General features: G+C 58.5%; 1 protein-coding gene across 1 annotated transcript in view; it reads left to right on the top strand.

Moving 5' to 3' along the window:
- The window catches only part of RAP1GAP (RAP1 GTPase activating protein), a 50,012-nt gene that overhangs the window by 14,342 nt on the left and 12,747 nt on the right, over positions 1 to 22,923 (top strand). Inside the window, 12 exon segments of the mRNA XM_059376560.1 lie at positions 7,380 to 7,473; positions 13,808 to 13,843; positions 14,837 to 14,884; positions 15,874 to 15,912; positions 16,390 to 16,575; positions 18,691 to 18,794; positions 19,076 to 19,154; positions 19,535 to 19,588; positions 20,678 to 20,761; positions 20,998 to 21,098; positions 21,232 to 21,361; positions 22,426 to 22,581. Of these exon segments, the coding sequence (XP_059232543.1) occupies positions 7,380 to 7,473; positions 13,808 to 13,843; positions 14,837 to 14,884; positions 15,874 to 15,912; positions 16,390 to 16,575; positions 18,691 to 18,794; positions 19,076 to 19,154; positions 19,535 to 19,588; positions 20,678 to 20,761; positions 20,998 to 21,098; positions 21,232 to 21,361; positions 22,426 to 22,581 (1,111 nt within the window).

Here is a 22,923-nt window from a genome sequence, read left to right as displayed (position 1 = left end):
CTCTGATTTATTCTATACAAGCACCCGGCAAAGTAGGTCTTACCATTTCCTGTTGCAGATGAGGAAGCAGACTCAGAGAAGAGAAGCAGCTTGGAGGAGTCGACCCCCTCCCCAGCTGCCCCCCCCCCCCAGGGCAGAGTAAGCCCACCAGGGTTCTGGTGCCTCTCTTTGTCTCATCCTCCTAGCCATCCTGCTGGAGGATGTCAGACCTGGGCCTTAGCACCGTCTAATCAGAATCCCAGTTCCCCGTGGAATCGGCTTGAAGAGATCGTGATCACTTAATCCTGTCCACGTACTGATTTATAGGCAAAGCCAGGGCTCCTCCTTGTCACCTGTGCTTAGGACATGGCGACCCTGTCCCTCTCTGAGGGGGTTTCACCTTGGCCTGGCAGGGACTTCTGCTCACCAGCCTCGCCTGGGGCCCACGAGGGCGCGAGCCCACCAGCTAGGAAGGGAGAGGGATGGACTAAACAAGACCCCAGCACACTAAGGTTCTGTGTCAGGGTGCTGGGACCCAAGGAGTGCCGAGAACAGCTAGAGAACAGTGGGCCGGGTGTCCCCGGGGCTTTGCTTGGAGGTGGGGGAGGCTGGGCTCACCCTGCTCAGATGCCAACACCCCAACCGCTGTCTGGCCCAGAGCAGGGGGGCAGGACATGAATCCTGAACAAGTGACTGAGCGTAGGGGTGAAGGTCAAGTGGGGGAGGGGGCAGATCCGTGTGACTGAAGGAATGCGTGGGGTGCAGAAAAGGGAGACCAACCCCCTGGGCAGCAGAGGCGGGGAAGGACAGTGAGGTCAACGAGGAAGGGGGAGTGTAGGTGGCATTGGGCCCCAGCCCACAGGTGCTGGGAAGGGCCCAGCTCAGTCTCCCTGGGCACTGGGGGTGGCAGCCTGTGGCAGGCCCGTCAGGGAGGCCCGTCTGTGCCTACCGGCTGAGGGTGGAGCAGCGAGTTGGAGCAGCACCTTGGGCAAGCGGCCACCGCCATCCTGGCTTCTAGTTTCTTCCACGTGGACCGGAGGAGATAACGTTCTCTGCCTTAGGTGCTTTGTAAGGCTGTTGGCAAGGTCTAGCGCGAAGAAGGCGGTTTGCGGACTGTAAAGTACCAGGCTGGGTCAGCAGCTGTTGTCATTACCACGGCAGGAAGAGGCCCTGTGCCTAGGTCATCTCGGTGTCACTCCTCCCCCCTGCCCCAAGTGCAGGGAGGAGTTCATCCCAGGGAGGTGCAGGGCGGGGGGGTCACGCCTAGGCCACGGCGGAGCTCTGGACACCTGGGCAGGGGAGGGGCTGGCAGGCAGCAGGTGGATGGGAGGCCCAGGCTCTAGGTGCTGTACCCCCGGGTGGGGGCCGGTCCCATGACCTCCTTTTGGGGCTGCCAACCTGTTGTTTGCTCAGGAGGCCACCTCCTGGCCCGGCTCCGGCATCCGGGTGTCTTGGCGCTCAGCCAGCATGGAGTGAGGGTGGGGGCCCATGTGCCGCCTTCCTGCTCACCCCCTCTGCCCAGCCTGCAGACTGAAGCCTGCTCCTTCCACTCCCAAGGGGGCCCCACCATGCTACCTCTTGGAGGTTGTGGGACCCTGGCCCATCTAGCAACCTCTCCGAGCCTCTGCTTCCTTATTCTGAAAGGCTGTGACAGTCCCTCCATTAGGGTTGTCGCTATAAGGACTACATGACATCACAGCGCCTGGCACCTCCACCCCCACGCTCCCTCTTGTGTCCTGGGAGAGGTCAAAGGTGCCTGGGGAAAGGAGAGCCAGGAGTGGCCATGTCTGTGTCTCTCCCCTCCCTGGGCCTGGCCTCGGAAACTTGCTCGCTGGGCTGCCCCTGGCGCCACCTTCCCTGGCATCTTGGCAAGGGCAGGGGCAAGCGGGGGGGTGGGCCATGCCGGGTGGTTGAACACTGGAGACAATGGGCCTCTGTGGCCCACAGGGGAGGGGACAGTGTCAGGGAGTCTCTAGTCTCCGGTTTCAGGAGATTAGAGTCCCCTCAGACCTGACCATGGCTGGGAGACAAGGGCAGCCCCCACACTCCATCCAGAGGGCCTCCCTCAGGGGCGTGAGGACCCACAGGAGTAGCCCCCCACACCTGCTTTTCCTCTGGGCCCTCTGCAGTCCCCCATGTCAGCTACCAGCTTGGGAAACCATTTGGTTTCATGGAGCCCAGGGAGACTCAAGGGACCCCGACTTCCGGTGACCAGCGCCCGGCTGGGCTGGACCACTCAGGTGCTGTGCTGGGCTAGCCCCCTCCTCATCCCAAGTCCCTCTCAGCCCTGTGTTCTCTGGCCAGCTGAGGACCCGCTCTGCTGGCTGGTTTCCCAGCTTGTGTGTGTACTGTCCAGCACCTGCCTGGCTGCCCTGCTCCCAGTCGCAGGTTTCCTGCCTTGATGGTCATATGTTACCTGCTAGGGCCACCAGAGCCTCACCCCTTTAAGAGGAACTTTAAAGCACGAATAGTTCACCAGCCCCCAAAGAAGGAAAAGGGAGCCCCCAGCAGAGGGAACGGTGTGCAGAGGCTCAGCAGTGAAACACTGTGTCTTGTTTGGAAAACAACTTGCAGCCAGGCCAGGCTAGGCCAAGGCCACTGGGGCAGGACAGGAAGCGTGTGTGTGTGGAGAAGAGGCTGGGACAGTCAGCAGGGGCCACTCCCACCGGGGGACCTCCATCCAGCAGGTCTCTTTGGGTGGCCACAGGGCCGAGTCATACCCAGAGGACAGCCCAGCCACTGAGCTAGTGCCCTGGAAGTTCTCCAGGAGAACGGTTAATATGGCTAATAATAATAATAGTAATAATAATAATAGCAAATGCTTCTCTAGTGCTTCCTCTACTCTGTGGCTCACAGCAGCCTTGTAAGGAGGGATGTTATCTCTCATTTTGCAGAGGAGGAGAAAGGACTCTCCTACCAACTCTCCAGCTGGGGGGGAAGCAACCCAGGAAGGCATCTGGCAGCTTTCCTCCACCTTACCTAGCTCCCTCCACCGTGCCTCGATCTGACTTGCCCTTTGGCCATGGACAGACCACCCTGAGATGCCCCTGCCGCTACCCCAGTGCGGCATCTGGAGCCCTGGACTGATGGAAGGCCTGGGTTCTGGCCCCCAATCTGCTTCTGCTTTGCTGGATGACCTTGAGGTGGTGGTTTAAGCTCTCCGAGCCTTGGTTTATCCTTCTGGGAATTGGGGATCCTAGCGACTGCCTTATCTCCCACTCCAGTTCCGCTGAGACTCCCAGGAGTGAGCAGATAAAGAGCACTTTTGAAAAGTACAAAGAGCTGTACTCACGACAGTGAGATTATTATTGTTACCTCGATGTGGAGATAAGGAATGGGAGGAGGAGCCGTGACAGTTGCCAAGAAACCCGGGAGCTGTCAGCAGCGGCTTCCGGCCGGGCCCATCCCACTCAGGAGCTGGGCCACGGGGCCCCTCCTCCACCCTCCACTCCCCCCCACCTCCCGCCGCTGTGCCCTTTCTCTGGGAGAGATGGGTGCTCCAACACAGTGGGGAGCTGGGGCCAACTGGCTGGCGGCCACACACCTCTAGGCCCTGAAGGTGACCCTGGAATGTGCCTGGTCCAGACGCCAGCTTGGATCAGGCTTTCTGTGTGACCTTGGGCAAGTCACCTTCTCTCTGGCTGCCACCTTTTCCTGTGCCCAGGTGTCCTGTACCTGGAGGTGGGTGGCCAGGCCAAACAGGGCAGGACTGGATCTAGGCCTGAGAAAGATGCTTGGTTGTGGCTGCTGGGCCCAGGGAGGGCTGGGAAGTCATTGGGAGCCACGGCTGGGTGACTGGACTGAGGTCCTGGGTTGAGAGCAGCTATGATGTATGTAGTGGAAGAACCTTGGGCTGGAGTAAAACTTCTGACCTGCCCTTTCCCTGGTGTGACCATGGACTTGTCACTTAACCTCTCTGAGGCTTGGTTTTCTTATCTGGAGAAGAGGTGGATAATATCCAACCTCACCAAGTTGCCATGGTGTTCAGATAAGATAATAGACTGTAGAGTGTTGTGCAGATATGACTTTGGTCATAGCATGGGGAGAGGAAAACAGAGGAGAGTCCCCATGTCCCAGCCCACTCCAGGCACACACACACACACACACACCAACTGCTGCTCGTAGAGGGAGAATACAAAGCATTTGAAGCTGAGCTAGGCCAGAGGGTCAGGGAGATTTGCAGAGAGGTGCTGAGGGGCAGACCTCAGGTGAACAGAATGATGAAGACCAGGAGGAGACAAGGGTAGGCTAGAGATGGGGGAGGGATGGAGAAGTTCAAGTTCAGAAGATGGAGGGAAATGGCTAAGTTGGGGGAGGTCTGTAGAGGCAAGAGGCAGAAAGGAAGTGGCGGGGGGGGGTAGAAGCTGGGGGGTGAGGTGGGTATGAGGTGAGAGGGAGGCTGACAGGGGACATGGCAGGGGAGTGGGTGGGGAAGAGGCAGGCTGAGTTTATTCATCTTTGCCAAATTATTTATTGAGGAACTAGTGTCTACTCAGAGTCAGTAGAGTGTCGCATTAGGGCACCTAGACTCAGATCCTCTGCGTTTCATTTACTGTCGGTGTGATTTGGGACAAGTTGCTTAACCAGTCCGTGTCTTAGTGCCCTCCTTTGAAAGAGTGAGTCCAAGCAAAGCAGTTAGAGCAGAGCCTGCCCAGGGCACCTGTGCCCAGTATCAGCCTCAGCTGCCCTCGCTGTTACTGTTACCACTGCCTCCCTGATGTGAGCGGCTGGGTCCGCCTGGGCTGTGAAGCTCAGATCTTGGGCTCTGGAGGGACACACCTGGATCCCAACGCCTGCTCTCCCTCCTTCACCGTGTGACCCTGGGCAGGTTAACACACCTTGCTGCACCTCAGCGTCCCCGTGTGTGAAGCAGGCAGCTTTCTAGCACCTGCCTCCCTGGGTTGCTGTGTTAATTAAGTGGAATCCTACAAGGCACAGGTGGGCTGTGGCTTTCGTGATTACTGTCCTTCTGCTCCCTCAGGGCTGGGACGGATGGGGGCAGGGAGGGCCCAGAGCCTCCTGCTCTATTCCCGTGGTGGAGCCCCTCGGTCTCCTTGCCCTTTAGGACCTCAGCAATGACCTTGTAGGTGGAGGAGGTAGTTGCCTAACTAACAAGGGGGCTGGGTACTGCCTGGGAGGGGCCCACTCTAGCCAGCCAGGAACTAGAGAGTTGAGGGCCTTGGGGCAGGGTCCCCAGTAGAAGTCAGATTTTCCTCCACCTTTGTCTTGAGACACCCCCCTAGTCCTGTGCCAGCATGAGCAGTCCAGCGTGGAATGGGTACCTGGACATGATGGAGGTGAGATGGGTATGAGGTGAGAGAGACAGAGGGTTCTGGAAGGGCAGGATGTTAGGGAGCTATTGCGGGACTGACCTGCAGCGGGACACTGCCTGAGCCTGGTGGCCTGGGAGGGGCAGACAGAACACCACCATCCGAATAGCTCAATGGTGGGCAACAACCTCCACTGGGAAGCCAAGGCCACACGAAGACCACTGTCCCCATGTCCCCAACATTACGGGGACCCAGCTTCCCCGGGGGCTGCAGCCCCAGCACTTCCTGGACCGGGGGCAGCCTCTGTTCTCCATGCCCCTGGCACTGACCTTGCCCAGTCAAGGGCGTGGGCTTTACACTCGGGCTCTGTCTCCCACCTGCTAGGGGAAGTGGCTTCATCTCTCTGAGCTCCAGGGTCTCCATCTCTAAAAACAGGGATAAATAATGCCAGTGTTGCAGCACCATGGGGAAGGTCCAGGCCCATGACCTGGGGCTTGACAAAGAGTCCTCCATGGAATTTGCCTGGGCCGTTTCTGTGGGCCTCCCCCTACTCCTCTGGGTCCAGTCTCTCCCCAGCACGCCTGGCAACCTGCGGGGACCGAAGTTCAGGCTGTTTGCTCGCTCCACAAACCCCCAGTGCCTCCCTCCTGCCAACCTCCATCCACTCAAGGATTCATTCAATTATTTACCCACTCGACCAATACTGAATAAGACCCTAAGTCGGGGACCCAGAGTTCACCATGAATGAATGAATACCAAAGAGTTCATTGAGTAAAGACTTACTAGCTGCCTAGGCTCTATGAGATTTTTTAGAAGCAGAGGCTGGGAGGGGTGTGTCACTGACTCCAGGTCACACAACAGGTAAGTGCCTGGAAACACCTTCCTCACACTGATGCCAAAGCTTGCAATGCCACTGCCACTATCTCTGGTTTTCTGGATCAAGCGCTGCTTAGTGTGGGCCCCTCTTTAAAGAAGCCAGCAGCCCTGAGAGGCCGAGAGGCATCTGATGTGTGCGGCGGGGCTGTGGACAGCTCCTCCAGACCGGTTCTCCCACGGGAGAGGCCGGGCTGAGGGGAGTCAGCAGGGGCAGGGGGGAGGTGGCTCAGAGGGTCCCGGGGTCTCCTTCCCCAGCCAGCTTCCTGCAGGCCCTCCCCCTTTCAGGGTGTGGCAGTCCCAATTCTGCCTGACTCAAGCTCCCCGATCCTCAGCGGCCTGAATGACTCACTCTCTCAGGACCAGCCTCGGTAGATGGGACCCAGGCGGGGGTGCAGCCACGTCAGGGTGGCCCCAGGCAGCACGGGGAAGCCAGGCCTGCTTGCCCTGCCCTGGGCTCCCTGGGTCCCAGGAGCCACTGGGCACTTCCTCTCTGTGACCCCCAAGGTGGCCTCCCCAGTAGGCTTTCTAGGGTGACGGAAGCTGACTTCACCCTCACCAGACCTGCTTCCTTTCCTCAGGGAGAGGTGTGGGTGTGCGCAAGAAGGCTGAACTCGGAGTCGGGCCTCACGCAGCTGCTGGCTCTGCCCCTGACCAGCTGTGTGACCTCGGCATGCCTCTGGGTCCCATCTATTAAGAGGGAATGCCAGTGTGGTGAGGAGTCTGTGCCCTGAGGCCTGGAAAGAGGGGCCTGACACAGGGCCTGGCACACAGTAGGCCCAGTGGGTGTCTACAGTTGTTATTGTCATTGAGAACAGCAATAGCCCAAATGTTCTCTCCATCCTAAGGCTGTGTCTCCTCGAAGGCCCAGGGAGGGGTCTATAAAGGTTGAACACCCTGCTTAGGACAGAGGTCAGAGGACTCAGCCCTGTACAACAGCCCTCACTGCCCCTGCCTCAGTCTACCCATCTTCAGAATGGGCTGTGGAGGTCCTCTTGGCTGGAGTATGTGTGTGGGGGGGAGGGGCTAACATAGAACTTGGGGAGAGACCCTGTCCAGATTCCTGATCTCTGGGGAAGGAGAGCCTGTTTGGCCACCCTGATCCAGAAGCCTCTCTTCTCCCTCTTCCTGGGGAAACCAGGACCCCCCCTCCTTGTGAAATCTGTCCCCCAACTCTGAGAGCAACTCTTCCTCCCAGAGTCCACCCATCTCCCAGCTTGGGGCTCTCCCTGACCACAGACTCTTTCTGTCTTCCAGGAGGAGTGATGGGCAGAACCAGCGCTTCCCTCAGGCATTAGACCTGCCACGCGCGGACTTGGTTCCCCCCCATCCTGCTTCACTCTACCCCAAGGTGAGTGTCCCCTCCCCACTGCCCCTGCTCTGGAGAGCCCTGGGGCCCAGAGCCCATTAAAAAGGACCACTGGACAGGGGTAAAATGTTCAAGCAGGTGCTGCTTAAGGTTTAGCTCCCCAAGGGGACACCAGTCCTCACCCCGGGTGGGTCGTGTGGCTCTGCTGGGGAGGGGGCAGAGCAGCTGGGAATAGACCAGCTGACCACCTTCATTATCAACATCACGGTCGGCCTCCTCATCTGCAGACTGGGTATGATGACAGCACCAGCACCGGGCACGGAGCTGTCGTGAGGATTAAAGGAAAGAGTACCAATGCAACAGTCCATGCATGATATCCAGCATGGGGCAGGAGCTCTACAAATGAGTTCATCAGAATCAAACGTTTGTCCGGCACTTGATTCGTGCCAGATTTTGTACTGGGTGCTTCGGGACCAGAAATCAGTCTGACACAGACCCTGCCCTCACAGAGCCAGAGTCCTGATGAGAGATGAATAACTGAACAACCTAGCAGAACACCAGCAGCAACCACTAGAATTTACTGAGACTTACGGTGTGCCAGCTGGGTGCTTAACACTTTGCGGGCACTATTCCATTCCATCCTCCAACTCTAAGTACTATGTGATAGCTACTGTTATTAGTCCCATTTCGCAGATGAGAAAATCAAGACTCGGAGACGTTAAGTTCCCTGCTTAAAGACACACAGGTTAGGATATGATGGGGTGTGACCCCATATCATAGGATACCACGCTGTGTGACCAGAGGACGTGGTACAGGTCATCAGCCTCACTTCTGCAGTACACTTTTTGGCTTTTAAAGCATGTCCACAGACATCATGCCTCTGGGTCATTTCATCAGACCTTGGGGTAGGCATTCTCCAGATGAGGAACCAGATGCTCAGAGAGGTTTTCCCATGGTCACACATCCAGGAAATAGCAAACACAGGGCTGGCCAACGGCAGTGTACCTCTCCTGCTCCACAAAGGCAGATGGCCAAGGACCTTAATCCTTGGTGGGGGGGGGGACCACCACCTCCAATGGTGTCCCAAGTGCGTGTCCTAGGGCAGCGTGAGGGACTCCTGAGACCTTCGCCTGCTCCCTGTGTCTGGGCAAAAGCCCAAGATGGGGCTATGTGGATCCTGGGGCTTGGCAGGAAGGGAGCAACTTGAGGGAACCTGGGTTCATGAAGCCCCCAGTCCCTCTTCCTCTAAGCATACAGGAGAAGGCCTTGGTTCTCACCAAGGGCTATGTGCCCTTGGACCATAGCTTCCCTGGGCCTGGGCCTCAGTCTTCCCTTCCCTATGATATGGGGTCACACCCCATCATATCCTAACCTGTGTGTCTTTAAGCAGGGAACTTAACTTCTCTGAGCCTTGATTTTCTCATCTGCAAAATGGGACTAATAATAGTAGCTATCACATAGTACTTAGAGTTGGAGGACAGAATGGAATAGTGCCCACAAAGCGTTAATCAGTGTAGGAAAAACCCATCACTCTGAGTCCCACCTGCTCACACAGCCTAGGGCTGCCTTTTGCGGATTAGCTCTGGGCCACCTCCCCTTGGGCTTCCTGGCCTCTGCCCAGTCAGACAGAAGCCTCTGTTTTTGCCAATGCTGCTCAGACGGTGGGCTTCAAACTGTCCTGACAGCCCACCCCTTCTCCAGAAGGAAGCCCCAGGCTGCGGATCACCCTCCTTTGATTGGGAGGGAAACCAGAGTACAGAGACTGAGCGATCCCCCTGGATGTCCAGTAAACCCGTGGTGGAGCTGAGGGGACTCAGGCTTATGATACATTCTCCATGCCTCTCCTCTAGCATCCCTAAGTCTGGGCACATTTATCATGTGGATGCAGCCAATCTGAGGGACAAGTCACCTCCCTGTGCCAGTGGGCAAGTCCCTGCTCCCCTCTGGGTGTCAGTTTCCTCTTCTGTAAGACAGAGGTGACAATTCTTTCTCTAGCCACCTTGCGAGCTTCCAGCTGGGTGATGACTACGGAACTAACTTTGGAAAGCAGAAACCAGGAAGCTTGGCAATGTTACATTCCCAGGGTAGGATGGAACTCCCAGAAGGGACATTGCCCTCTCACTGGAAAAACCATATTTGTACAGACACTGAGCTCTTTAGGGCCCTCCCACCCTCCCCCCCCCCCCCCACAGGGATTTCTCCACTCAGGAATTCAGGAATCTGCACATGTGTACATCACAGTCTACCCACGCCTCTGTCCATGGACACGTTCACACATCTGCAAAGGTATTCAGAGACGTGCAAGTGAACACAGGCCTGTGTATACAGAAACCCATGTACAGACACGAATACAGACATCCAGGATGTCCACGCACACGCAGCCACATCTGGTCCCCAAGTCACACACATACAGCTGCTTGCACATGGGTATACACTCTCTACTCTGCCTGTCACGCAGACGTCTCCAGTGATGCGAGAAGGTCTCACCTCCTCCCACTGGGGGAATGGATGTTTTCTCTGGCTGCATTTCGATGGGTGCCCGGAAGCGCTCAGGCCTGGAAGCGCCTGCGTAAATCAATATTTGCTGCTGTTAATTATTAAAAACAAAACTACGCCGTGTCTGGAACACACATCTCCAGAGTTCCCGCCGACTCCCTGGGCTCCGACCTGACCCAGGGCCAGGTCTGGAGGAAAGGAAGTTCCGGTGCCTTCCTTCCAGAAGCCCTTAGCCTTGGAGACGAGGGTTGTGGGCAGTGGCTGGCGGCTCCTCCAGGGAACTGAAGAGAGGCTGTGCACTGAGCTGGAGCTGGTGGGCAGCCTTGCCCCTGCAGGCTCCAAAGCAGCTGGTGTTGACTTGGCTGCAGCTCAGGAAGCAAGTGCTGCTTTCCCAGTACCTGTCTGGGGAAGGGTTTCTGAGGGGATGGCCCTGCCCCTGCTGTAGAGGGACAGACCCAAAGCAGGGTCAGCTGGAAGGGCCTGCGGAGGTGGGAAAACGGAGGGCCTTATAGTTTACAGATGGGAAAACGGAAGCCTGCGGACGTGGCTGGGACTCACTCAAGTCCACTCAGCAAGTTGTAGCAAGGCCCGTGCTGGAACCCTCATGTCCTGAAGTCCTTGGCAGCCCCTGTTGCCTCCCTCCTCCAGGATCAGGGCAGTTAGCATCGGGTGTGGGCGTAGGATCTGAGGAAGGGAGGGAACAGGCCAGTCACGGGCAGGCATTAGGGGAGATGAGGAAGGGGAGAGCAGCTCCAGGCCTTGCCCTGGGGAACAGGGAACCGTTTCTGTGTTTTCCTGCCTGTGTGAACCTGAGCATGATATTTCACCTCTTAAATCAGTTTTCTATTCCGTAAAATGGGGCTGACACTCGTACGTCCTGGATTGTGGGGAGAGGTCATCCTTGCTAAGTACAACCTCAAGTAGATGCTCAAGGAGAGCCCTCTGTCTGCGAGGTAACCCTCTCCTCTTCCAGCCCAGCTTCACAGCCTGTCTCAAGAATCCCTGAGGCGGGGTAGCCAGAGTCCGGGAAGATAGAGAAGGCGAGGTAGGGGTGCGCCGAGTACAGCCTGGGGGCTCGGGGGCGGGGCGGGGGGGGGTGCTCTAAGCGCCGAAAGCGTATGGCACGCAGGCGCAGTGTCCGGGGACCGCGGGCCGGGGCGGGCCGCGCCGCGTCGGGGGCGTGGCCAGTGATGTCCCCGCCCCGGAATTCCGAAGCCACGCCCCCGCGCCGCCCGTACCTGGCGCCCCGCCCCCTCCGGGCCCGGCTGCTGGGGGAGCCCAGCTCAGGCAGTTTGCCGCCGGGAGCCCGGAGCCGAGAGCGCGGAGCTCGGCGCTGCGGGGCCCGGGCCGGGGCGCGCACGGGCGGGAGCCGGCCGGGCCAGCTGAAACGCAGCCGGGGCGGGGGCCCGGCCGGGCCAGGCTCGGGATGGCGCAGCCGCGGCCCCTGGCGCCCCCCGGCCGTCCGCGGAGGGGCTCGCTGCCGGCTGGGGCCGGCTGGCAGGTGAGGACCGGGACGAGGGCGGCCTGGCCGAGGGGATCTTCTGGAGCCGGCTCAGCCCGACTTCCTCGAAGCTGGGGAGACTCTGCCCCAGCCGGGGCGGTGTGCGAGGCTCCGTCATGGAGGGTGTGTTAGCTTCTGGGCTGACACCCGGGCACGGCGGCCACAGGGCGCAGCCCTGCCCCGGGGTCCTGGGCCTTGGGCTCTTTCTCGAGCCGCCCCCGGATCGGAGTGCCCGTAATGGCACGGTGGCTCCGGGCTACCGCGGCGCTGTGTGTGCGTGCGTGAGTTGGCGTGTCTGTCAGCCTTGGGATCACTTCGCCGACCCCTGCCCCCTTTAGGAGGGGTCTGAATGTCCCAGTGTGTAACTTTGCGGGGTGCTCTGAGCCACTTCGCTCAAGGTCTGCCATGTGGCTGGCGTCTGCTGGCCAGTGAAGCTGTAACTGTGGGTGTCACTTGTTGCTGTGTGTGCTGCCTGGATGACAGTCCCATGTGTCAGTGTTTATGTGGCTGTGACTCCGCGTGCATTGTTCCTGGCCATTGTTCCCTCGGGTCACTCTAAGTGGGGCACTCTGGGGGCCAGTGATGCACCCACATCACTGCCAGGACCGTGCGGGGCCGAGATTGCGGGGTTCGAGCACAGATGCCCCTGTTGCTGTTGGGCAGGATGTTGAGTTAACCGGTGTGTTTGTCTACCTGAACTGCAGGTGTGGCAGTGTGGCTGCCTGGGGAATTGTCCCTTCCAGGCTCAGAGTGTTGGGTGTGGCTCTAGGTGACTGTGGGTCGGTGTCTCCCATGGTCTCTCATCGTGCATTTACAGGGTGGGCTCTGCTTCTGGGGACAGGCCCCCGAGTGTGCACATGGAGTGTTTGCGTCTCGTCATCCTCACGCAGTGTGTGCACGTGTGATAGGTGGTGTGTGCCCCAGCGGGCATGAGGGGGAGTGTGTGAGTGTCAGACCTTCTGACCTGTGCCCCCACCTTTGCTGGTGAACCACTTGCACAGTGGATATTCACTGTTTTCCCCCTCAAAACTCACTTAATGTGGAATCAAGTCTGTCCTGTCTGTTACCAGGGTGCGTGACTCTGTGAGGAACAGTGAGCTTGTGCGCGGGACTGGGGCTCCGTGGCTCAGTGTCTGTGAACACAGCTGCTGATGTCTGTGAGTGCATGCTATTGTGTCTCTTGGCACACAGATGTGAGAGTGGTTTTGTGGGGTTGTGTAGCTTCGTGTTCCATTACTGATGTGCACCTCTACACAGGGGTGGGTTGGCATCTGTGTGTTCAGCTTTGCAGGAGGTAGACCTGTGTGTGAGTGGGTGTGCTATTGTGTCATTTAGGACACTGCCATGTGTTACTTGTGTGTTATCCTATGGCTCTGAGGCTCCAGATGGGTGTGCACAGACCCTCTGGGTTTGTGGATGGTGGTGCTGATTTATGTGTGTTTGCTTTCTTTGGTATAGTGAGAGTGTGTTTAAATATTGGTGTACAAGGCTGTGTGTGTTCAAGCAAGAGAGAGAGAGAGTGAGAGTATGTGTTTCCTGGTGCCCAAGTCTACAGCACACGCGTGAGAGCTCAGGCGGTGCCCCCACCAGGCAGCAGGAGCCAAATGAGTTGAGGCCTTGGAAGTGCTGGGGGAGGGGCACTATCATGGAGACCCTGGGGGCTTCCCAGGCCCAGCCCCCAGCCCAGCCAATGGGCAAGGAAGCCGCCTTCCAGGAAGGCTCGTAGGGAGTTGGCGCTGGAGAGCCCAGAGTTGCCAAGCACGGCTGGCAGAGGCCCCAATTAACCCTGTGTGGCACTGGCTGGTCTTCGGAGAGGCAGGCTGCAGTGGGAGGGGCGAGGGGGATGCATGTGGACTCACACACAGCTGTTGAGCTGATGGGACATCCCATCTCCCCCAACAGCACCCCCCTCCCCCCATAATGCTGGCAGGGGGGTGAGGGTGGGGCCTTCTTCCAGGAGGGGTGGGTGGAGCCACAGACCCTCCTGAGAATTCCGTTGTCTCCTCTCTGGGGCTGGGACCTGGGATACTTGGCCCATCCTGGCACTGCCAGACATGCAGTGACATGGGACACCTGTCTGTCCCCGAGGGTCACGTCCACCACGTCTGAGGCAGCAGCCTCCTTACTCTGGGAAGGGGACTGAGTGGGGTGGGCTGCCTGGGAAGGGGCCTGGGCCCTGGGCTGGCTTCACGAAGCAGTTGGTCAAGGTCTGCTGGTCATCCGCCCAGAGCTCCCTTCTGCACTGCCCTTTCCACTCCCTCTTGGTGCTCAGACAGGCCCACGGGGCTTGGTTAGAGTTGTGGAGACTCCTTGGGGACTTAGTGGGGTCCTCTGGGCCGACCCTGAGGACTGACCTGCCCTCCTCCCTCTCTGTTGCAGAACACAGAGCTGTTTGAGATGATTGAGAAGATGCAGGTGAGGTTGGCTCTGTTGCCCATTTGGGGGAGCCACAGAAGGGGCTGGGCTGGGGTAGGGGCCCTTGCTATATGTCCAGCCCTATTCCTCTCTGAGGATGGGCCAGGAGCCCCCAGCAGACTGTTCTGCAAAGAGGTGATAGCAGGGCATTGTCCTGAGCCCTCTCTCTGGGGTCCGAGTAGAGGATGGAGGCTGGGAGTGCTAATGCCCCGTTTGACCCATGTGCCCAGACCCCACCTGTGTCTCCCCTGCTCCCATCCCCATGTAGGTCCCCAGCAGGGCTGGGATCAGTGGCTCATCCCAACTCCCCCCCCCCCCCCCCATATACACCCCCCAACCCCCGACACACATTCACACACATTTCCCATCTACTAAGAGGCATCCCAAGCTCCGCAGACCCCTGTGTAGGATGGCAGGAGGAACAGGTGCCAGGGCACAGGGCAACCCAAGGCTGTGCCACAGGCAGAGGGATGTGCCCCACCCCCTCTGCCTGACCCCTGTCCGCCTTGCACTCCTACCCTGGTCTTCCAGGCCTCTGTCCGGTGCATGGGTGCGTGCTGGGAGGTGGGCAGGGGCATGGGGCAACTTGAACAAAGCTCAGGAGCTTTCCCTCCAATGTCAGTTCGCCTGTCCTCCAAACCATCTCCTCTGCCCCTTCCTGTTTCTCTGCCTCTCTCACTTTTTCCGTCTCCACCTGTCCCCTCCTTTCTCTCTTTCCCTCGGTCCCTTTCCTCTCTCTCCTAAAACACACATCTTTGTAGAGTGGCCTCCCTCCCACACTCACACACTAGCACGTGCAGGCCCCCACCTACTTCCAGTCCCAGCGGCACACATTCCCGCACAGAACCCCCGGCACCCTGCCCCGGGAGTATCCCACCCCCGGCCATGGCCAGGCTTTCCCTCTCATAGGACGTCAGCCTCCAGCCCGTGGGGTGCAGCACTGGCCACAGGCATGGGAGGGGTAGAACGGGCTCTGTTACCTTCTCTCTGCAGGGAAGCAGGATGGATGAACAGCGATGCTCCTTCCCACCACCCCTCAAAGTAGGTTGGAACCATGGCCCCACCCCAATTTTCTGTGGCTTTCTGCCCGTGCTGTCTGCTTCCTGAGCAGCCTCTCCGAAGGGCTTGGGACCTGGAAGGGATGGGGAGACTCCCTCCCCCGTGTGATCAGCCAGTTGCAGGAAAACTCAAACCCAGGACCCAGGTGGCTTCTGCCTGGGAAGGCTGATGGGAGGGTAGGGTAGGAGGTGGGGGGGTAACCTGGTTGCCAGCCCCCCCCCACCCCTTCCTCCCCAGCCTACTGTGAGGAGACAGACAGGAGGCGGGGGCTGGAAGGAGATGGGAGGAGACTCTTGTTTAGACTTAGAATTTTCTTGGGGGGGGGGGGGGGGGGGGGTCGCACCTCCCCTGCAGATAGGCATATGGTTCTGTGGTTGATCGGGACCTCAACAATCCAGAAGACTGGCAGCTGGGCCTGGGGGGGGGGGGCGAGGTGGGCCCAGGGCTTCAAGGTGAGGGTTGAAGGGGAAGTTCATGGGCATATGCCTGACACTTTGTCCAGAGCAGGGGTTCTCCAAGTGGGGTCCTCAAACCAGGGCATCCCCATTACCTGGGAGCTTGTTAGAATGTAAATTCTTTAAAAAAAAAAAAAAAAAGTAAATTTTGGTGCCCCACCCAGACCCTGGGAAACTGGGGGGGGTGGGGCATGGCAGTGTGTTTAAGGAGCCCTCGAGGCCATACCGATGCACTGAGAACCACTGGTCCCAAGGTTTCTTCCGGGGAGGCAGTGAGCCTTTTTCCCAAGGCAGAAGGAGACCCAGAGGATGCCGCCAGCACCAGTGAGCTGAGTTTGCCTCAGCCTCTGCCTCCAGGGGTCACCCCAAGGCAAGCCCTGGGGAGATGCCTCGGCCCTATCCACACTCCCAGCCCGGATGGCTGGCTGAACGATGGAGCAATCTGGGGAGACTGGAGGTGAGTCAAGGGTAAAGACCCCACCACAGCTGGGTCTCTGCCCTGTTTGTGTTTTGTAGACGGAGGAGGACTACATTCCCTACCCGAGCGTCCACGAGGTAACTGGCTCGCCCCTCTGAGCCCATCCCTTCTTGGGGCCCAGAGGTACCCACGAAGGAAGTCTGGATTCTCAGGTCCTCTTCCCTGCCACGAGCCTGATCACAGGCCTTGCTGTGGGCACCAGAGCCTCAGCTTACTGACCCGAGTGTTTAGAACTCCTATGAACCCTTAGACCTCTAATCCAGATCTTCCAGCCTCTTGGCCAAGGTCATGCTCCCAGCCCTACCTTCCCCCAAGTCCTCATCCCTGGAGACTGGAACCCCATGCGCCCTGGGTCTGTGCCTGTAGTAGGAGGAGAGGGGCTGGAGCACGTCTGCTGGAGGGGGTGGATGCAAGCCCTGGGGTCCATGTAAGCTCTGGCTCGTTCCCTGGCACTCCTGAGCCATGGCAAAAGGGGCCCAGTCTGAGTTTGGGGGGGTGTCCTGGGGCCCTGGTAGGGGGCAACATGGGTGGTTTTTACCCGAGTCCCCTTTCAGGTCCTAGGGCGAGAAGGACCTTTCCCCCTCATCCTGTTGCCCCAGTTCGGGGGCTACTGGATCGAAGGCACCAACCACGAAATCACCAGCATCCCGGAGACGGAGCCGCTACAGTCACCCACGACCAAGGTGAAGCTCGAGTGCAACCCCACAGCCCGCATCTACCGGAAGCACTTTCTTGGCAAGGTGGGTAGCCCACCGGTGATGGGGGCCGGGCCTGGGAGGCAGCCAAACCCACGAGCTGGGGCTGGGTGTTAGTCCCCGAGTCCCGGGTCTCAAAATATTTGTGATGGACTCACACATCCATTCAAAAAACATGCATTGCAAAAAGCGGTATGGTGCCATAGTTAGCAGCAGAGGCGGCACCACGGCGTGACCCTGGCTCTGTCACTTGCTACATGACACATTGGGCAAGTCACTTACCAACCCCCCCTCCCCCATGCCTCTGTCTCCTTGTCCATAAAAACTGAGGGGGTGGTGACACCCACCTCATGGGGTTGCTGTAAAGCCTTAATGACAGCAGTGTTTGCAAGGTGTTTAAAATGGTGTCAGGCAAAAAATGAGGCCTCAGTCAATGTTGTTGGCAAGTAATGAGCACCAGCTGTATGCCCAGCCCTGTTCAGGGCACCAGGTATGCAGCAGTAAGGGGAACAGACCCAGGCCTCTCCCTCAGATCAGGCCTGGAGGAACAGTGCCATGGACCGATGCAAACCCCTGTCCCATCTCCACCTCCAGAGCAGGGGTCCTGCCCGGTGACAGCTTGTCAGAGTCCGCGGGTGAGACTCTGGGGGCTGGAGGGGAGGTCACACGCTGGGATCGTGTGTGTCTGGCTCCATGCCAGATGCTGTTCTCTGTGCCCGTTTGCAGCCCAGGTGGTGGGGAGAGATGTGGGCTCTGGGGTCTCAATGCCTGTGTGTGCATCTGGGCTCTTCCATTTCTTGACGTTGTGACCTTAGGTCAGTTACTTAACCTCTCTGAGCCTGTTTCCTCATCCATAAGAACGTGGCTCGTAGAAGCATGTGTAAAGCTCACTCACGCTGGGCACAGAGTGAGTACTTAAATCAGTGTTCGCTGTTACTACAGCTTCCTAATTACTCTGTGAGATCAGGATCATCCCAGTTTTTACAGAAGAGGAAAACTGAGGCTCATAGAGGTCAAGCGTCTTGGTCAAGGTCACATAATTACCGAGCTAGGAACTGGACTTAGCTCCGGCTGACGTTCCGTTAAAGGGCGCTGAGAGGGCTCATGCTTCCAGCTCAAGGGACTTGAAGACCTCAGTGTGGCCCTTTGCCAAGTGCCTGCCGCTCCATCTGCGGTTGGTGCCAAGCATTTGGGAGTTTCCATCACTCCATCACTCTGTGCCCACCAGGGCTCAGGGGACTCTCAGCTGCAGGTCAACCCAGATTGTCCCCGAGCTGCGGGTTTGTGGGGGCACATCCCCTTCCCCTTTCTCCACCTGTCCTCTGAGCACAGGTGTTCCCGTTTCAACAGGACTTAACTTCAGAATGACTCCTCTGGCCAGGAGCCAGAACCACTACCAGGGCCAGGGCCAGTAGGGGGCGCAGGGCCAGGCTGGGGCGAAATATCTTGGCGTTCTGGGCCTGCCGTTGACCTCAGGACTTCCCTGTCCGGAGGTGCCAGCCCTGGGCTCCCCTCTGGGGGGACCATTCCTGTCACAGCTCCCCCTCAGTCCCGCTGTGGTTTTTCTTCCCAACCCTGTGGCTCCTCCAGGTGAGGAAGGAGGGTGGGAACCTGCCGGGTCAGCCGCCCAGTGTGTTTATGAGATGTTTCACTTCCTGTTTCTCACGGGCCCTGCCTTCAGGGACCACAGAGCCACAAGCTGAGCAATCAGTCAGAAGGCTTTTATAAAGCACCTACTGTGTGCCCAGTCTGAGAAGAGCAGGGGCTGGGAGATAGGTATGCAGGTACAAATGTAGTTCTGACTTGGATGAGGACCCAGCCAGCCAAAGTAACTACAAACGTTCAGTGAACACCTACACTCTGCAAGGCTGTTTATCTCTTCAGTCCCTGCGCCGTCCTACAAGGCAGTTGGCCTCCCATTTTACAGAGTGGGAAACTGAGGCACAGAGAGGCGAGGTGACCTTCTTGGGCTGCCCAGCTGGCAAGTGGCAGAGCGGGGATTTGAATGCAGGTCTATCTGATACCGAGTCTGCCATCACCCATGACACCTGCTGCTTGGTGAAGGACCCTCATCTGGGAGTGAGCTGGCTTTCTGGCCTGGTTTCTGGAAGCCCCAAGCTCAGCTCTACCCTCTCTCCCGGCCCCCGCCTCCCACCACAGGAGCATTTCAATTACTACTCACTGGACACTGCCCTGGGCCACCTTGTCTTCTCGCTGAAGTATGACGTCATTGGGGACCAGGAGCATCTCCGGCTACTGCTCAGGTGAGGGTGGGCCAAGGGGACCCGGCGACAGCAGGAAGAGCTGAGGCCTTACAGCCTAGAAGCCCATCTCATTGTACCCACTCTTCTCATCAAGGCCCAGTGAGGCCAGGGAGTTGCCAGAGTTTGCTCTGCAAACTAGCCCCCGAGCCAGGCCAGACCCCATCATCACCTCCGGTCCTCCCTCTCCCTGGGATATATCCCCTCCGGGCTGACTGTGCAGAGGGGCTCCTCCATCTCTCTCTCCGCTGCCTCGCCCCTCAGTGTGGGCTTTCTCCTCCCAGGACCAAGTGCCGGACACACCATGACGTCATCCCCATCTCCTGCCTCACTGAGTTCCCCAATGTGGTCCAGATGGCAAAGGTGAGGCCTGTTTGGGCACCCCAAGGGGGCACACGGCCAGGTGCAGCTTTGCCAGTGCACACTGTCCTCTTGAGCCCCAGGTCTCAGCCCTGCCTGCTGTAGCCCTGCCTCCGAGGTCCCACCTGTGTCCCATGATGCTGGCATGTGGCTCTGTGGTTTGGGCTCCTGTCCCCGGCCCATGTGCTTTTCGGTCACTTTAGAGCACCTTCGGATACAGGGACCCCGGTTCTCTTCGCCCCATCCTGAGCAGCAGTGAGCCCCCAGTCTGGCTGCAGACTTGGCTGCTCCCTCTCTGTTCGGCTGCTGTTCTTCCCAGATGGTGGCCCGGGAGGCCCAGAGGCCCAGAGCCCCTCCCCCCAGGCCCTCCCTTCTCCCTGCAGCTGGTGTGTGAAGATGTGAACGTGGACCGGTTTTACCCTGTGCTCTACCCTAAGGTACGGCTGTATCTGGGCCCCGCTCACTGGGCTGGGTGGCTAACTAGGGAACTGAGCACTTATGGGGCACCTGTTGTGTGCAGGGTAGTCCTCCCCAGGTTCTCTCATTGAATCCACACAACTGTGCAAAGTCTGCTTTTGCAGGACAGAAGCAGAGGCCCAGAGTGGCCCAGTGCCTTATCTGGCGATGCCCAGCAGATGAAGGGGGCCTGCCTTTAACCTTAGTGTTGTCCGCCCTGGAGGCAAGCCTCACATCCTGGAGCTCTCAATGCCATTTGGGGCCCCTCCCAAGGGCAGTCACTGCTCCTGAGCCAGGGGATTCTGATGGCCTTGCCTTTTGACCCAAGGGGACACGGGGAGAGGGAATAACACAGGTGCCTTCACAAATGCTGCCCCGCCGAGAGCGGCTCTGCTCCCCGCTCTGGCGCTGGATTTGAGGCCCTGTGGCCACGTGGGGTAAAGATTGGGCTTGTCTATAGTGAGACAGGGGTGCTTCCTGGAAGAGGTGACCCTGAAAGACATGTCAGCCCTCGTGGCTCTGACTGAGTTCTGGAACGGGATGAGGACCCTGAGGGGTGCTGTGGTCCAGGAAAGTTCCCCCAAAGGAAGGGGCCTCAGAAATCAAATGTTACCTCTCAGGTACAAAAGAGGCAACGGAGACCCAAGGTGAGGGGAACGTCTCAAGGCTCCACAGCAAGCTGGTAGGACTAGTCTCATTCTAGAACGAGGCTGTGGGTTTACAAAGGAGCCAAGGACAAAGTTGGGTATTACAGAGTGGACTCGGGTGGAGGCCTGTGGGCAAGACTCCAGAGCAGTGAGCTTAAGCTTTGGTCATGAGTTCCAGTCCTAGCTCTGCCACTTGCAAGCGGCTTACCTTAGGCAAATCACAAGTTCCTTAACCTCTCCGAACCTTGGTTTCTTTGTCTGTGAAATGGGGGCAGCAGCAGTGTCTTCCTCATGGGCTGGTCATGAAGGTTCAGTGAGAGGACCCGGGGAGAGGACCCGGCCCCGCGCTCGGCATGGAGTCAGAGCGGGACGTGGGGGCAGGTTGGAGAAGCGGCCATCTCACCCCTGGTCCTCTCCCCCCAGGCTTCCCGGCTCATCGTCACCTTTGACGAACATGTTATCAGCAATAACTTCAAGTTTGGAGTCATTTATCAGAAGCTTGGGCAGGTGCGCTCACCTCCTCCTCCAGGCTTCCCCACCCTGCTGGCCATGGACCTGGGGCTTCAGACCTTTGCCAGCGAGGCCGCCTGCCCAGGGACTGTGCTTTCCAGGAGCTCGGGGCAGTGGGGGGAGGGGACACGGAGGTCCTCCTCCCAGCCTGCTCTAGGTGCGAGTTGGGAGCTGGGGGCAGCAGCAACTCAGGAGTGCGAGCTGGGTGACCTCTGCCCTCCCCGTGTCCCCAGACCTCTGAGGAAGAGCTCTTCAGCACCAATGAGGAAAGCCCCGCCTTTGTGGAGTTTCTCGAATTTCTGGGCCAGAAGGTCAAACTGCAGGACTTTAAAGGGTGAGCATTAAGTGGGAAGAGCATCGCTTATAGGGGACCCATGCCCTGGCGCAGGGAGGGAGCCCCTGTCCTGGCCCGATGGAGGCCTGGCTGGGACTGGAGACTGAGCCGTGGCCTGGGGGGCCTGGGGCAGGTTCCGAGGAGGCCTGGACGTGACCCACGGGCAGACGGGGACCGAGTCTGTGTACTGCAACTTCCGCAACAAGGAGATCATGTTTCACGTGTCCACCAAGCTGCCCTACACAGAAGGGGACGCCCAGCAGGTAGCCTGGGCACCCACCCACCTGCTTCCCACCTGTCCCCCTGTCCCCCCATCCACCTGTCTGTTCAGTGTTCACCACACCAGGCTCAGGGGCCTTGGGGTATAGACATGGAAACAGTCCCTTCCCCCGACTTGTGGGCCCTCGTGAGGGCAAGGTGACACACTGCTGTAGTGTTGGGAAAGCCTGTTTCCACATCCACGCCGTGTGGATGATAATGGCACTGACCTCACAGGTGAGCGTTCAGGAGGGACTGCATACCATGCGGCTAGAACAGTATCTGGTACATGACAAGAGCTCAATAAATGGGAGTTAGTGTTTTTACAGGCAAGGAGAGGCATTGTGGGGTCACATGGGGCTACTTAAACTTGGCAGAGGTAGGAGTCAAGAAAAGCTTTTAAGATAAAATGATCTCTAGGCCACAGAGGAGCTGGGAGAAGGAGGGGGAATATTCCAGGTGGAGAAAAGGGCTTCCACGTCCTGCAGAGGCCTGGAGGCAAGGAAGTGCAGGGCGTAGTCTGGGAGCTGAACTCTGAAATTTGTCACCTGTCCCAAGCTCCCTGTAGGGCGGTCCACTTGACCCGATGCCGCCACCCCAGGGAGATAAAAGGGTAGTGTGAGAAAAATGGAAGCATTTCTGTTTAGTATCTTTCAAGTTTCTTCTGAGAGGATCCTGTGTTCATCTCAGCACCAGGAGTGTATACTCTGAGTGGAACCTGTTTGTTCATGGGGGGTTGTGTTTGGGGTACTGAGACAGAAGGAGGGCTATGAGGTAGAGCCCGGGGCCCAGGAGCCCTGGGTTGGGGTCCTCTCACTCACTGCGGGGCCTCGCGAACCCCTTCTCTGTCAGTCTCCGTTTCCTCATCAGTCACAGGACTCCAAGCAAACTCAAATAATTTGAAGCCAAGTTCCTCCTGACATTTTTTGGGGAGAGAAGCGAATCCTCAGACGTACCCTCTGCCTACCCCAAACCCTCCGGCTGACCTGTGGGCACCCTCCCCACCCTCCCCTGCGCCCGGCGAGCCCCTCTCTAGCCAGGTGGTCAAGGCCTGTGGCCCTGTGCTCAGTTGCAGCGGAAGCGGCACATCGGGAACGACATTGTCGCTGTCGTCTTCCAGGACGAGAACACACCCTTTGTGCCTGATATGATTGCATCCAACTTTCTACATGCCTATGTGGTGGTACAGGCCGAGGGCGGGGGGCCGGATGGCCCGCTCTACAAGGTGGGTGATGATGCCGATCAGCCGCAGCCCCAGGCCCAGCCCCGCCCGGAGTCACTGAGATGGCCCAGGGGGCTCTGAGTCCCCCTCTTGCTCTGTTGATGAAGGAGTCCCAGCCTGCCCTCTCTGCCCTCCCCCAGGATATCCCCCTCCACGGAGCTGGTTACCTTTCTCCACCCTTGAATCTCCTTGGCCTTCCCTATCCTCGTGACCCTGGAGATCCTCAACCTCTTCTCACCACTCAGATTCAGGACCGAGGATGGAAGAGCTGAAAGCCTGGGGTTCACTGGCCCAATCAGCAGTTACTGAACCTTCCCCAGCAAGGGGCAGGCCCGGGATGAATTA

Source organism: Mustela nigripes, chromosome 14 (assembly GCF_022355385.1).
Source record: "Mustela nigripes isolate SB6536 chromosome 14, MUSNIG.SB6536, whole genome shotgun sequence".
In the NCBI taxonomy this organism is placed as follows: Eukaryota; Metazoa; Chordata; class Mammalia; order Carnivora; family Mustelidae; genus Mustela; species Mustela nigripes.
The sequence above is the reverse complement of the archived record's forward strand: the minus strand, read 5'-3'. Positions and strand labels throughout refer to the sequence as shown.